Source organism: Odontomachus brunneus, unplaced genomic scaffold (genome assembly GCF_010583005.1).
Source record: "Odontomachus brunneus isolate Ranch 3 - 2012 unplaced genomic scaffold, Obru_v1 Obru_scaffold_032, whole genome shotgun sequence".
Classification (NCBI taxonomy): domain Eukaryota; kingdom Metazoa; phylum Arthropoda; class Insecta; order Hymenoptera; family Formicidae; genus Odontomachus; species Odontomachus brunneus.
Window position 1 is genome coordinate 393,149 of NW_022639482.1, and position 14,744 is coordinate 407,892.

Sequence of the window (14,744 nt, forward strand, 5' to 3'; positions counted from 1 at the left end):
GCTCAACGTCCCTTGGCTTCAAATCATAAGGAACCCAAGTTCCTTGCTTTTGAATCATTCCCAACGCATGCAATCGCTTGGAAATGGCTTGGCGGGTAACTCCTAATGCTGAAGCAAGCTGTTCTTGCGTTTGGCACGGATCCTCATCGAGCAATGCGTCCAATTCAGCGTCTTCGAAGGTTTTTGGCCTTCTTTCACGCGGACGGTCGTCAACAGCGAAATCACCGTCTTTGAAACGACGAAACCAATCACGGCACGTTGTTTCACTTATAGCAGCATCTCCGTAAACTTTTTGGAGCTCTCGATGCGCTTCAGCCGCCATTTTCTTCGAATGAAATAAGAAAATCAACACTTCCGATGACGATTATTTGGCACAAAATCAGACATTTTCACACAATCAAAAGTATATGACGCCAAAACAAAATCACTAACGTGTCAAAGCGGTTTGTTTACCATATGTCTAAGCTTGGTTCATGACGTTTTGGATATGTCAAAATCGACCAGCACTTATTGCTGGAGCCATCTATTGACAAACAGCGGGAACTTAGTTGCGCACCTAATATGAAAAATTATGAGAACAATTTTTACCAGTGATGGCATGTGTACGCCTTTAAATGGCCATTTAAACTGGCCATTTAACCATTGTACTATTCTATACTTGTACTCGTTATTTCTCTATTATTATCGCTTTTTTATAAGAAATATGTAATACAATTTTAAAAAGTAAAAATTGTTTTTTATTATGTATATGTATATAATTATTGCATAATATAATTATTTTGATTCCTCTCGGAGTTTTACATGGTGTGTATATGAAACTGCCCCATTTAACAGCATACATATGGCCCTTGATAGAATTAAATAGCCAATTTAAGAAACAGAATATGCAATCTGCCGTCAGTCTATTGTCAGAGTCTGTCGACAGGCTCTGCGCGCAGTCTGTCACCAATCCGTCGTCAGAACAGATTCTATGTACAATCTGTTGCCATTCTGTCTACAGACACTGTTGACAGACTGCGCAAAATCTGCTTGCGCAGGTTTGGCTATCTGGGCTCTTAGGTACGGCTGGACTTTCCGCGGAGCTATATCTCTGTATGGCAAAGTTTGATGCGGATTGCACGTAAATAATGCAGCACTGCGATTTATGTTTGGTAATACTTTTCACTACGCAAGTACATTAGAATATAGTTTTAGATGAATAAATTATAATTTATTAGTGTTCGCGAATCGCCCTGAATCGAGCGGGCGCTTGTTCGCTCGGCTCAGATGATCATCGCCCGTAATCTCGTCGTGAAGGAGCATTGTCGCCGAACGGATCTCGCTCGCGCCTCGCCGCGTGCGGCTACCCAACGCTCGCTGAGATAACACGTAAACATTCTCTCGAGTGCGAAGGCAATTCTCCCCTGGGCGATAAAGCGGAGTTCTATTTTCGCATCGGACCGCTTATCGAATCTCTTTGCGTGATCTCACAATTCATTCTTTCAGGTTGTCGTTAACCCTGCTCCAATTTCGAGTCTCACATGTGAGTTCGGGCATCGGAGTTCCGATCGCGCTACTGCTCGCCTGATTCCGGTAGGCACTCCGTGCTTCTCGTTCTGCAGCGGATGCAATTCACCGCAGCGCAGTTTTCGAGCGTGAGTTCGCGTCATTCGTCGTATCATCGTGCGACTCATTAGAATTCTAGTCGATCAATCCGTATCGCGCGCCAAGGTCACTGCGAACCAAGATCTCCGTCGCTCGCGACAAGATATCCGTCGGAGGGGTCTCAGCACGGACCTCATCAAGATTTCCGTCGCGAACTTCCTGACCCGCTAATCGGCGGCTTCAAGATCTCCGTCCTTCATCGCTGATCGATCGGTGTGCGCCTTTCACTGTGATATTGTGCATGTCGTGTTTAATAAACTAATTGTGATCGTGAACTGATCGAAATCATTTCGACTCCGCCTTCCGATATTTTCTGTCTCACGCCGTCCGCACCTTCCGCAAGGCGGAACCGGTGTTCTCGATCGAAGTCCCTCTTTTGGACAGTGGTTTCGAGACAATTAGAAATAAGAATGAGCCATTATAGTGGCTTCAACAACACTTCTCGCAACAACAATGCTTATAAGTTGGGAAAAGAAATGTAAGTCTTCCTTATATAATTATATTATATATAATTCTATCAATCGCTCATAATAACCGCAATTTGGCTTTGAATAGGCTATATCACTCTCTTATAAGATTTTTGAAAAAGTGTTCACTTTACGCTAAATTCAACGTTGGTTGTCTTTGAGGTCGCCACCCAGCAAACAAAGGAAGAAGGTTCCTAAGGCCGGTTTTTGGCACCCTTTGAAATTAAACCAAAAATATCAAAAACGTTATATTTTTATAAGATTTATTGAAATAAAGTGATTTTAGTCTAAACGGACATATTTTGGTGCTTGTTTATAATTCTAATTAATCCCATTTTTATCACCAACGCTCTTATGTCACCTCCTTACATTTGCTCCATATCATCTCCTTGCATTTATGTGTGTGCGCGCGCGCGCTCGAACTACGAAAACACTATTTGTGTAGATATTTAGCAATATACGTTTCTTTAAAAATCATACTGTTCTGTACAAGCTTCCTCAGCGTCTCCAGTATCAGTTCACATTCTCACGGTGCTGCTTCCAGATAGTATATATTTTAGTGAATCTCAACATGACATTATGATACAATAAATAACCTATAAAAAAAATGATCCCATAAAGAGCAGTATGATTAAAAAAAAGAACATATTGCTAAATATCTACACAAATAGTGTTTTCGCAGTATCGAGCACGCGCGCACAACACTCACACGCGCACGCACATACACACACACAAATGTAAGGAGATGATATGCAGGTGACATAAGAGCGTTAGTGATAAAAGTGGGATTAATTAGAATTATAGTATAAGCAGACACCAAAATATATCCGTTTAGAATAAAATCACTTTATTTCAATAGTTTTTATAAAAATATAACGTTTCTGATATTTTTGAATCAATTTCAAAGGGTGCCAAAAACCGGCTTTAGGGACCCTCCTCCTATATTTTGACGTCAAAAGTTGGTAAAAAATTAACCAAATTGACAAGAAAATGACATGTAAATGTCACAGATCGATGATGATATTTCGAGACGTGTTAATGACGGTTTAATAGTGTCTTAAACGTCAAAATGTATCAGAATAATTAATCTAATTCACTTCCTTTTCTGTTACTTTTTAAACATTACTTTTTAAACATTTCTGTTACCTTTTAAACATTAAACATTTTTTAATATTTACTGGAAAATAGTTGCTCATCAATAGTTATATTTGTACCCGGTTCTTAGCATGATTAATATATCTGTGTATACGTGCATGTACATATCTATATGTACATATATATAAAGGATGTCTCAAACTCTTCTCTGCAATTTTTATGGGAACGTAGGACGAATTGAAGTGATCATAAAAATCCTATACCGTTTTGCGATATTTGCAATAATAGTCAAAATAATAACTAAAAAAGATTGACGAATGATTACACAAGAGATGATAGATGAGCTGTAATATCTTGGCGAAAATAAAATGTAAAGCAAGCGTTAATAACGCATAATTTGGAGCGTAAATATAATGTAAAAGAAGAGTGATGGAAGTGTAAGGAGAAGTCTTACTAGACGTAAATTGAAACATCGGAACATAAAGAAAATGGTTATTAAGTGTTAGTCAAGCGTTAATGAAGTATCGCGAAACTCTTCGACAAACGTAAACAAAACAGTTTGGAAATGTAAACGAAGCATTGTCTAACTCCCAAGGAGCGTAAACAAAATGTCATAAAATTGCTCGGTGAACGTGAATAGAACGTTGCCGAGCTCTTCAAGAGATGTAAACAAAGTTTCAAATGGGATCTCCTATACAATGTTACATATTTGGATTTTATGGGAAAAAACAAGTAAACTTTGTCTGAAACATTTCTTTGTGTGTAGAAAATGCTCCTATCAAAAGTTATAAACATTTAAACTTTTAGCTTTTCGGGGAGGTCCTGTTCAATGGCCCCCTCGTTCACCTGATGTTACACCTTGGACTATTTTTTATCTCAAAGAGGAAGTCACACCTCAACCACTTATGTCGAAAGAAGACTTAAAACAAAGAACACGTACAGCTTGCACTAAGGTGACCCCAGCAATGTTGTTTAAAGTTAAGCAAAGTTTTGTAAAAAAAATTAATAAATGTTTAGATGTTAATGGTTAACAGTTCGAACATTTAATAAAATAAAACAAAACAGAAAAACTATAAGTCTTATTTATCATTAACTTCAATGCACTCTACATTAAAGTTTAAATGTTTATAACTTTAGAGTTATTAGCTTGTAACATTTTACGCATATATACAGGGTATATATATACAGGGTGTCCCATTTTAAATTACGTACCTGAATATCTCGTCAGGGGAGCCACGAATCCAAAAATAACTCTTACAAAAGTTGTTGGGTTCGGAGAGGAACATCGGATGGTGATTTTCAATTTCACCTTGATCTTGACCTTCAAGGTTATTTGAAGATGAAATCGAATTTTTAAATAGAAATCCCTATTTTTGACCCCGGATTCGGAAAGAGCGCAAAATTTTACGTTTAGATGGGTACCTCAGGCTCTTCTTTGGAATGACCTTCAGAGATTATTTCAAGGACAAAATACTTAAAATTACACACCTGAATACATATCTTGTCGGGGAGCCACCAATCAAAATAACCCTTACAAAAGTTGTTGGGTTCGGAGGGGGACATCGGATGGTGACCTTCAATTTCACCTTGACTTTGACCTTCAAGGTCATTTGAAGGTCAAATCGAATTTTTTAAATAGAAATTTTAAAGTTATGTTAAGAGTCGAAATGACCTTTAAAGGTCATTTCGACTCTTAACATTAAAGTTTCTATTTAAAAAATTCGATTTGACCTTCAAATGACCTTGAAGGTCAAAGTCAAGGTGAAATTGAAGGTCACCATCCGATGTCCCCCTCCGAACCCAACAACTTTTGTAAGGGTTATTTTGATTGGTGGCTCCCCGACAAGATATGTATTCAGGTGCGTAATTTCAAGTATTTTGTCCTTGAAATAACCTCTGAAGCTCATTCCAAAGAAGAGCCTCAAGTACTCATCTAAACGTAAAGTTTTTGCGCTCTTTCCGAATCCGGGGTCAAAAATAGGGGTTTCTATTTAAAAATTTGATTTGACCTTTAAATGACCTTAAAGGTCAAGGTGAAATTGAAAATCACCATCCGATGTCCTCCTCCGAATTTGACAACTTTTGTAAGGGTTATTTTCGGATTCGTGGCTCCCCTGACGAGATATTCAGGTGCGTAATTTAAGATGGGACACCCTGTACATAGATCATAAGTATTTATCATAATTATTATAAAAATGTTTATTAAAATATATACATCCTAGTGAAAATTGAAATTGAAGAATAAATAAAGTGTAAACGAAGAGTGACGGAAACGTAAGTAAAGCAAATGGTTAAATATACCCGCTTGCTTTACATTCCGTTTCAATTTACGCATTGTAAGAGCTTCACTTACATTGCCATCACTCTTCGTTTACAATTTACTTATTCTCCAATTTCAATTTTCATCAGAACGTTTATATACATTTTTCTCTTTTCCTGAATTTTTCATAAATTCTCCACTCTCCTCTCTCTTTATTGTTTCACACGCCACTTAATTCAATTTAAATTGTACTTCGAAAATTTGCTTACCATTGCTGAGATTCGAACCTGAGACCTTTGGTTCTTGAGTCGTTTACCTTACTTATTGCGCCACTATCACTCTGACTGAGAAACGTTTTGTATTGTGTAAATATGGTATATCCATGTACCAAAACAAATAATTTATTTAAAAGAAAAGGATAGATTCTTCTAAATAAAAAAAGTATCTAAAAAGTATATTTAAAAAATATTTACTTGTTTTAATAATAAATAAAATATAAATAAAACATTTTGTAAATTTAAATAAATCGTTTTCTGATAATAAAAGAAACTTTAATTTGAATATTTTAATATTAGAAAATAATTTGAAACTTTTAATATTAGAAAATAATTTATTTAGATTTATTAAGTCATTTATTTGTATTTCATTTACTTTTTTGAAAGAAGCAAATATTTATTTAAACACAGTTTTTATATTAAAAAACTAATTTTCTTGTAAGGAAATCATTTGCTTATTCTTATAGATACTGTAAATCAAAGAAATAATTTTTTATCTAGAATTTCATAATTTTACGGCTTATTTTACAAATTTAAAAAAATATGACACTATATTTCTTACATATTTTTTAACAAATATTTTTTTAAGTTAAGAAATTATATTTAAAGATTTTTTTTAAGTTAAGAAAATATATTTCTTTAATTGAAAAAGTTTTTTGCAATTTACAATTTAAATTTCAATTTTTTATTTCTTCATTAATTTAATAATTATAAAAATTATCTTATTTTCTTGTGTAATTTACGGAAATATTTACAAAATATTACCACAAATATTTATTTTCTGTTTACTATAAATATTGTATAAAATATTTAGTCTACATTTTAATAATATTTTGATACTCTTTTTCTTTATGTACATAAAATATTTATAAAATATTACTGAACATATTTATTTTTTTTTACCATATATAGGATATCCCATTTTAATTGATCACCTCAAATATCTCTTGGACAGTGCGTTTTAGGGAAAAATGTTTCAGATAAAAGTTTTGGAATTTCGAAGGGGACATAAGATGATATCATTGGTTTGACCTCGAGTGGTGTTGTCAAGGTCAGGACAAGAGCACTTTGAATTTTTTAAATGGAGACCCCCATTTTTCATTATATATTCTTATAGCATATCTCGAGAGCTTTCCAAAACATTATAATAAAATATTTTTTTATTAAGTATGTTTCGAGTTAAAAGGCTTCAAAGTTAAAATATTGTTGCCATTAGCATTGGTACCCAAGGTGGTCGACCGACGGCTAAAACCTTTTGAATGTTGTTCAGGGCCATGACAACATTTTTCAAGGTCAAGGCGATTGGAGGCTGTTCCTAATATTTTCATTTCTTTAAATTTTACAGTAAAAACGAAAATAATAAAATTTAAAATCATGGGGTAACATGTGGAGTCCAATTGACTCTAAAGGATCATATGAAGGTCACAATGCTTCGTCGGGGCTTCAAAGTAGCACACGTGTGAAATCCCATTAATAAATTTCTTTAATAATCATAATTGTGACTTTCATATGATTCTTTATAGTCAATCGGACTCCACATGTTACCCCATGATTTTAAATTATTATTTTCGTTTTCACTGTAAAATTTGAAGAAATTAAAATAGTAGGGACAGCCTCCAATCGCCTTGACCGTGAACAAAACATATTGCAACCCCAGAGAGCATAGAGAATTCGAAAAGAATTAAAAAAGAATTCAGTCGTATGTCACCAATTCTGAATTCACTTTCAGATGCGGAAAGAATTCTTCAGAGTTTAGTTCAATCAAAAGAATTCTTTTTGCATCTAAAGATGAACTTAGAAATAGTAATATATGACTGAATTCTTTTTGAATTCTCTGTGCTATCTAGGACGTTTTGTATACATTTTGCGGGAAATTTTGGAAATGTAGACGAAAACTCCCTAAAATATAATTTATATAAGCATAAACAAAGCATATCGCAACATTTCGTACACACTTAGCGGAGCGTTTTGGAAGTGTAGTAGAAGAGCTGATAAATGCAAATTACTGAAGCGTAAACGAAGCGTATCGTAACGTTTCGTACACACTTTGCGGAGCGTTTTGCAAATATAGACGAAGAATCCCTAAAATATAATTTATAGACGTGTAAGCAAAGCGTATTGCAATTCTTCGTATATTCTTCGTATATACTTTGTAGAGTGTTTTGGACGTATAGATGAAGCGTTTTCTAAGTATAAATTATTGAAGCGTAAAAGAAGTGTAATAGAAATATTCCTCACACGCTTCATGGGGCGTTCAAGAAATGTATTTGAAGGTTCGGTAACGCGAAGTGTTAATGGAGAGTCTAAGAATGAAGTGTCTAAGAAACGTAAATTCTATTTGTTTATGCTTCTTTAACACTTCGTGGAGCATCTCATTTTCGCCAAGACGAAATGTAGCGATGTGTGCTTTGGTGTACTTGTACATTAAGTCAAATTGAATAAAAAAGCCCTTTATCATTTTGTAAATAACCACATAGATTTTAGTTATTAATAAAAGAAAATTGTTACATGATTGTACGTGATCATATACAAATTTCTTTAATTAATATTTAAAAATCTATAGTCATTTATAAAATGGTAGACAACCTTTTGTACATTTTGATCTAAGTATACAACGGTAGACGGCGTTACTACAGCTCATCTATCATATCGCGCATGATTATTTATTATAACCTTCTTTAATTAATATCTTGGGATTTATTACGAATATCGCAAAATAACATAAAACTTTTATGTACTCCTCAATTCGTTCTACATTCTCACAAAAACTTCGGAAAAGAGTGTGGGTCCCTCTATATCTTCGAAGTGTGCATTAATTTTAAGGGATTTTTTGGTAAAAATATGGCTTTATTGTGAAAAAATGGTTACAAATTGATTATTCAAAATATTATCCATCGCTAGCCACTACTTCTTCCCATCTTTCTGGTAATAGGTGGATTATTCCACATCGAAAGAACGACACATCTTTTGAGCATATCAACCTATTTTTTGGTAAGGAAAGCGCTGCTCAGACAGACCATGAGTCATCGATCGAAATAGGTGGTAATCGGAAAGAGCAATATCTAAAGAATACGGCGGGTATGGTAGGACATCCAAGTTAAGCGCTTCTAACGTTTCCTTGACCAGTTTCGCAACATGTGGCCGAGCGTTGTCGTGCTGGAAAATCACTTTGTCGTGTCTTTTCGCGTAATCTAGCCGTTTTTGCTTCAATGTTCGGCTCAATTGTATCAATTGAGTTGATTGTTGGTAGCGTTCCCCAGTGATGGTTTCGTTGAGTTGGAGCAGCTCATAACACACTACACCCAACTGATCCCACCAAATACAGAGCATGAGCTTGGCGCCATGAATATTCGGCTTTGCTATCGATGTTGATGGTTCGCCTAGCCTGCACCATGATTTTTTGTGCTTCGGATTATCGTAGCGTATCTATTTTTCATTATCCGTCACGATACGATGCAAAAAACTTTCTCTTCTGTGTCTTTGAAGCAACAATTTTTTTTTACAATTTTGACATAGGTTTCGCTAAGTGTGAAGTTAGCCCCCCCCCCACCCCCAAAATTCAATGTTAAATAACTTTTTTTCTAGAGGTGTGCAAACGAAAACTCGACTTATTTCGAAATGTGCAAATGAAGATCTAACGATATCATATGTCAAACAATTTTATTTTGCAATTATAAATTTCGGCAAGTGTGAGTTTGACCTCCTCAAAGTTTAATGACAAATAACTTTTTTCTTAGAGGTGTGCAAACGAAAATTCGAGTTGTTTCGAAATGTGCAAACGAGAATCTATTGATTACATGCATTGTGCATGTAAGTTTGAGCAACTTGGGGGGCTAGTGTGAAGTTGGCCCCCCCAAAATTGTTTTTTCAATAACTTTGAAACTAAAGGCGTGCAAACGAAAATTCTTGAGGTGCAAACATGTGCAAACGATGTGCAATCGTTTGAGCTAAAGAAAGTTTACTTTTTTTAATGTTGGGGGGCTAGTGTGAAGTTGGCCCCCCCAAAATTGTTTTTTCAATAACTTTGAAACTAAAGGCGTGCAAACGAAAATTCTTGAGGTGCAAACATGTGCAAACGATAAGCAAACGAATTAAGTGTAGAAATTGTATTTTTTCGAATATTGGGGTGCTAACTTCACGGGGTTAATTGAAACATTTTTTACCAAAATTAAGAGCAGAACTTCATGTAAGTGGAAAAATTGATTTTTTTACTCCCTTTTTTTAGTCCCTGTCATATAGAGAATATAATCCTAAGTTTTAGAGCCCATTTCGAAGTATTAATGGCATTACGGACACGTTTATACCTGCACCGCGCGTAAGTATAAGAGCCGCCCAGCGCGTTTGCTAGACCCCTCCCGTTTCTCGAATTAATCCTTCTTGCACAATAGACTTTAACGTTTCTCAGTGGCCGAGAGGTGCTTGAGAGGGCATACACAGAATGAAAATAAGGATCTAAATGCAATGATCTGACGACTAGCTCCCAAACATTTACATACTAGCACTAAAATAATAGAAATAGCTGCTTATATTGCTGCTAGCATACTTAACGAGGGCTATTCTGCAATGCTAAAAATGATGGACGTTTTGGAATTTAAAATTAGCCAGCAAATTTACGCCAATTTATTGGACAGCAAACGATTGAGCAGACAGGAGCGCCAAGCTCGTAGCAGCACAAAGGAGGCTTCTAAATCGAATAGCTCATAAACAGAAAAAATTACAGAAAACAAATTTTTCGAAGAAACGGAGGGCCTATTGTATGGAACTGGAATTGCAGAATAGTCGAAAAAAGCCGTGAGTTTCCAGAAACTGTTATTTATTTACTCCGGTAACTTTAAACGCGTTTTTCTCAGGACTACATTTTCGCAACTTGCATACATCAAAACTCAAAAACTTTTCAACCAATTGCATTGCGCTTATGCGTGCATTATTACTTTTGTAATAGAATGAACCTATATGTAATTAATATTTATTTATTTAAACAATTTTTATTAAACAATTAAGATGAAAATTTTCCGTAAAATTTGAACTTTTTCTTTCGAAGTCATTTATTTTCACTAAATTTCGAATTTTTTAAAACAAGTTTAGGTTCATTCCTCGTGATTTTTATTTAAAAAAACAAATCTTTTAGAATGTTTGTTGCAGAATTAAAACTAAGAATTAAAATTAAGACCGCTAGAGTGTATATAAGTTTATCTCGTCAAAAACGGCCTCCGACACCGACCTCTATTAACCATAAAAATATCTACTACATTACTATTGCTCAAAGAAAATGTTTTCTAGTTCTTTGAGTGTGCATTTAAATATACTAAAAGTTTCAAAAAGATTCATCGAATTTTTTCTTTTTCAATCTCTAAAGCCTTTTCAAAGCCTATTTTTACAAAATACTACCTATCATTTACAAAAAGGGGAGTTCTCTCCTTAAGAACATGAAAAATGATGAAAAGACACAAAATAGTATCACGTGAAAACAAAGTTGAATAAACTTACAGCAGTTTGAATGTCATAAGGAGCTAAATTGGCTATCTCGGACCATCTAGTGTTAAAAAGGAATGAGAGACTGAACACAAGCGCAGATAAATAGAATCTAGGACCGAAATTAGATAAGCGAAAATATTCGTTAGAGATGAAGACAACGGTCTAACAAAATATCTAATGAAGTTGAATAAAACTCTCTTAAGATGGCGATTTGTATTAACAGGGCATTAGTAACTTAAGAGCTATTTGTACATAATAGATATCGAAGGGAATATTAAGTGTAAATTTTGTAATGAAAAAGAAGAAACGCTTTTTAGATTCTATGCCCATATCCAGCTATTATGAAATTAAGGATGGCAAATTATGGATGGTAGGTCTTCCATTTCTTGAGAAGGAAAACTGTGAGTGCACACCTATCGGGAAGGTTTTGGGCTTCATGAGAAACTTTACTCTTCAGATTACAATTTAATTCCGGAAGCATAATGAGCTTTCCAGATTAAGTGCTGTTTCTCGGGGATTAGGGGCCTCAACCGTAATATTATCAATTTGTACAAAACCGTTATAACATAATAATAACAAAATAATTATATACTACATTGTTTCTCGAAACCACAGCAGTTTGAAATCTGATATTTCTCAATAAGAAAAAGAGTTTTCTATTTTGTTTTAAATAGTGTATTTACTATTGAAGTAAATATTGATTGATTGCTTGAAAACCTGTAAATTCAATAATTTACAAATTACATAAATTGATTAAATCATACCTTCACTAGTGTACTCGTCACTAGACTCTTCATATTCATTGCTGCCGGTGTCAGATTGTCCAACTGTTGCATGTGGTTGGGTGTAACGCAATGTCCAATTCTTAGCTAATTCAAGAGTTCCTTCTGTCGTTAGCGGTTGATCTATAGCTTCCTCAAACACTTCGTTATCCTCATCAGAATCACTATAAAACAGGCAATTTTCAGAAATCAATAAAATTGTAGGTATAAAACATATATATAATTTATTTAAAAAATTTTTGATAAAATACATATAACCATCTCTCTGTAACGATGCATCCGAAAAATGTACCGTTACAAGTCGCTTTCTCTGAATACATGAAACAAAGAAGCGATTCCCTCGGCGTCGCCCGCTTCGCAAGCTGCGCCGTACCAAACGATAACGGCAAAGCGGCGAGCTGCCGAAGACAATACGTGTTGACTGAAGCCAGTCAAATGATAAACCAATCGCACGAACATCCACGAATAATAAAGAGTAATTCGAATAACAAACCACAGTAGAGACGAAAGTAGTTCTTGAACAGCTTTCCTAAGAAGTAAAGCCAATAAAGTAAAATCAACAAGCTGTTCTTGAATAGACTTTCACTATGGATACGCAGTTCTCCGAAACCGTGGAAACGCGGCACTAACGTTTCTATTACCAAAGCCGTATGCGCGGCTATCTTGATTCCGCCTACCGAAGACATGGATACACAGTGAAATCACAGTGAAATCCGGTTACCAAAGTCGTCGATACGCAGCAAGTCATTTTCGTCTTTAAGATAGCCATGCATAGACGGCTCGTTCCAGCCGGTCAAGATCGTGAATACGTGGCGATACCGCTCTCACTATGCATTAGGCTAGGCGTCCATATCAGACTGCCGACTTCACAGGCCGACTGCGACTGCCGACAATATATCAATCAGTAAAACGGCTTCAATGTGATTGATTTACTAAGAGTCGGCCATATCGGGTCGATAATTTGATATACGTACTTTAGACAACACGAGCCGACAAACAATTGCGATGTCGTCGCCAGCCTAGCACATTCGCTAACAAAAGAGCGAAGAAATGACGTGCTAGACAACAGAGCAGCGGAATCTATGCCACTTAACAAGATACAACCTTTCTAAACGATTTAACGAGACGGAATCGCGCGTATTTGCCAAATGAACATAATAATTGTAAATATTGTATATAACAACATCTAATTAAAACGACGCTGTGAAATAATTATATCAGCAATCACTTTTCCTTTCCTTGCGGTTGCACCGCAAACATACTTCTCTCATCCTCAACGACGCTACTAATACCGGCGAGAAAATATAACAAGAGGTCAGCCGTTACATCTGCTTTAATGATTTTTTAAAATTGATTAAATTCTCAGTTATTATAATATTAGGTAGCCCCAAAAGTCTTTTCGTTTCCTTATTAGAAACAGAATATATCATAAATAACACAATTTACTCAGTAAGCAAATTGAGCGCAGACTGACGTCAAATTGACATCAGATTCGAGCAAACCCTGTCGTCGGATCCATTGTCACCTATCGAGCTAATAGGCTGTTAGACTGTCGACAGAATCTGCTAACAGAATCTATCGACAGATTGGCGGCAGATTGCGCGCAGATCCTGTCGTTTCGTGGGTTCTTCAATTGAATCTTTGGTAGAAAATTTTCTCATAATTTTTCATAATTACTCATAGAATGAGCGCTTTCTCATAAATATTCATAAATACTCGTAAAATACAATGAAAAAAAAGTTTTTCTATATTATTTTTTCATAATTTTTAAGATTTTCTCTGGTGAGATTCAAACTTGAACCGAAGACATATTTTGGATAATCGTCCGTCGCCTTAGACACTACGCCAATTCCTTACTTGAAAAAAGTGCTTTGTATTGTCCACTTAAGGTTTAAGGAAGAAAAATCTTAGAGTACGTTCGCCTTTTAAACCGTAACATATAGACGAAACCGTTTAGCGTATAAATAATGTAAGAGAGACCGGCACGATAATTCGAAATTAATTTTCTACCAGAGACTCTATAGAAAATCACTGCAATAAAACAGCAGATAATGACATTTTTCCATCGTGCTAATAAAATATTGTGCTTTTACATGTACGAATTAATTTCGTCGATCTTCCAGTTCAGATTGTATTAAATTTTATCAAAGTTTTATCAAAATCGAAGCATGATATACTTCCAAATAAACCATCAAAAGATCTGCAAAAGTTATTTACATGGCGAAGCCAATATTTTACTCGGTGCTGCTGCGCCTTCAGTACTTATTGCATGACGATTAAATCGTTCAGATTTAATGACATAATGACATTAAAAAAAAATAATAACAATACGAGAAATTGTATGAAAAATTATGAGAACAATTTTTACCAGGGATAGCATATGTACGCCTTTAAATAGCCATTTAAACTGGCCATTTAACCATTGTACTATTCTATACCTGTACTCGTTATTATATCGTATCGTTTATTTCTCTATTATTTTTACTTTTAAAAGAAGTGTATAATACAATTTTAAAAAGTAAAAATTATTTTTTATTATGTATATGTGTTCACTTATTGCACAATATAATTATCTTGACTCCTCTCAGAGTTTTACATGATGTGCATATGAAACTACTCCATTTAATAGCATACATATCCATACAGCAGAGGTGTCCAAAATATATCATAGAGATATCCTAAAGATATATTTCGGATATGTGATATCTTCAAGATATCCCTATGATGTATTTGGGACATTCCTGCT

The 14,744-nt window shown here is 34.9% G+C and overlaps 1 protein-coding gene across 7 annotated transcripts in view; it reads right to left on the minus strand.

Moving 5' to 3' along the window:
- Positions 1-14,744, minus strand: part of LOC116843356 (F-actin-monooxygenase Mical) — an 874,436-nt gene that overhangs the window by 368,317 nt on the left and 491,375 nt on the right. For all 7 annotated transcript variants that reach the window (XM_032813731.1, XM_032813733.1, XM_032813730.1 and 4 more), the window contains one exon: positions 11,981-12,162. In XM_032813731.1, the coding sequence (XP_032669622.1) occupies positions 11,981-12,162 (182 nt within the window). The remainder of the gene's footprint in view (positions 1-11,980; positions 12,163-14,744) is intronic.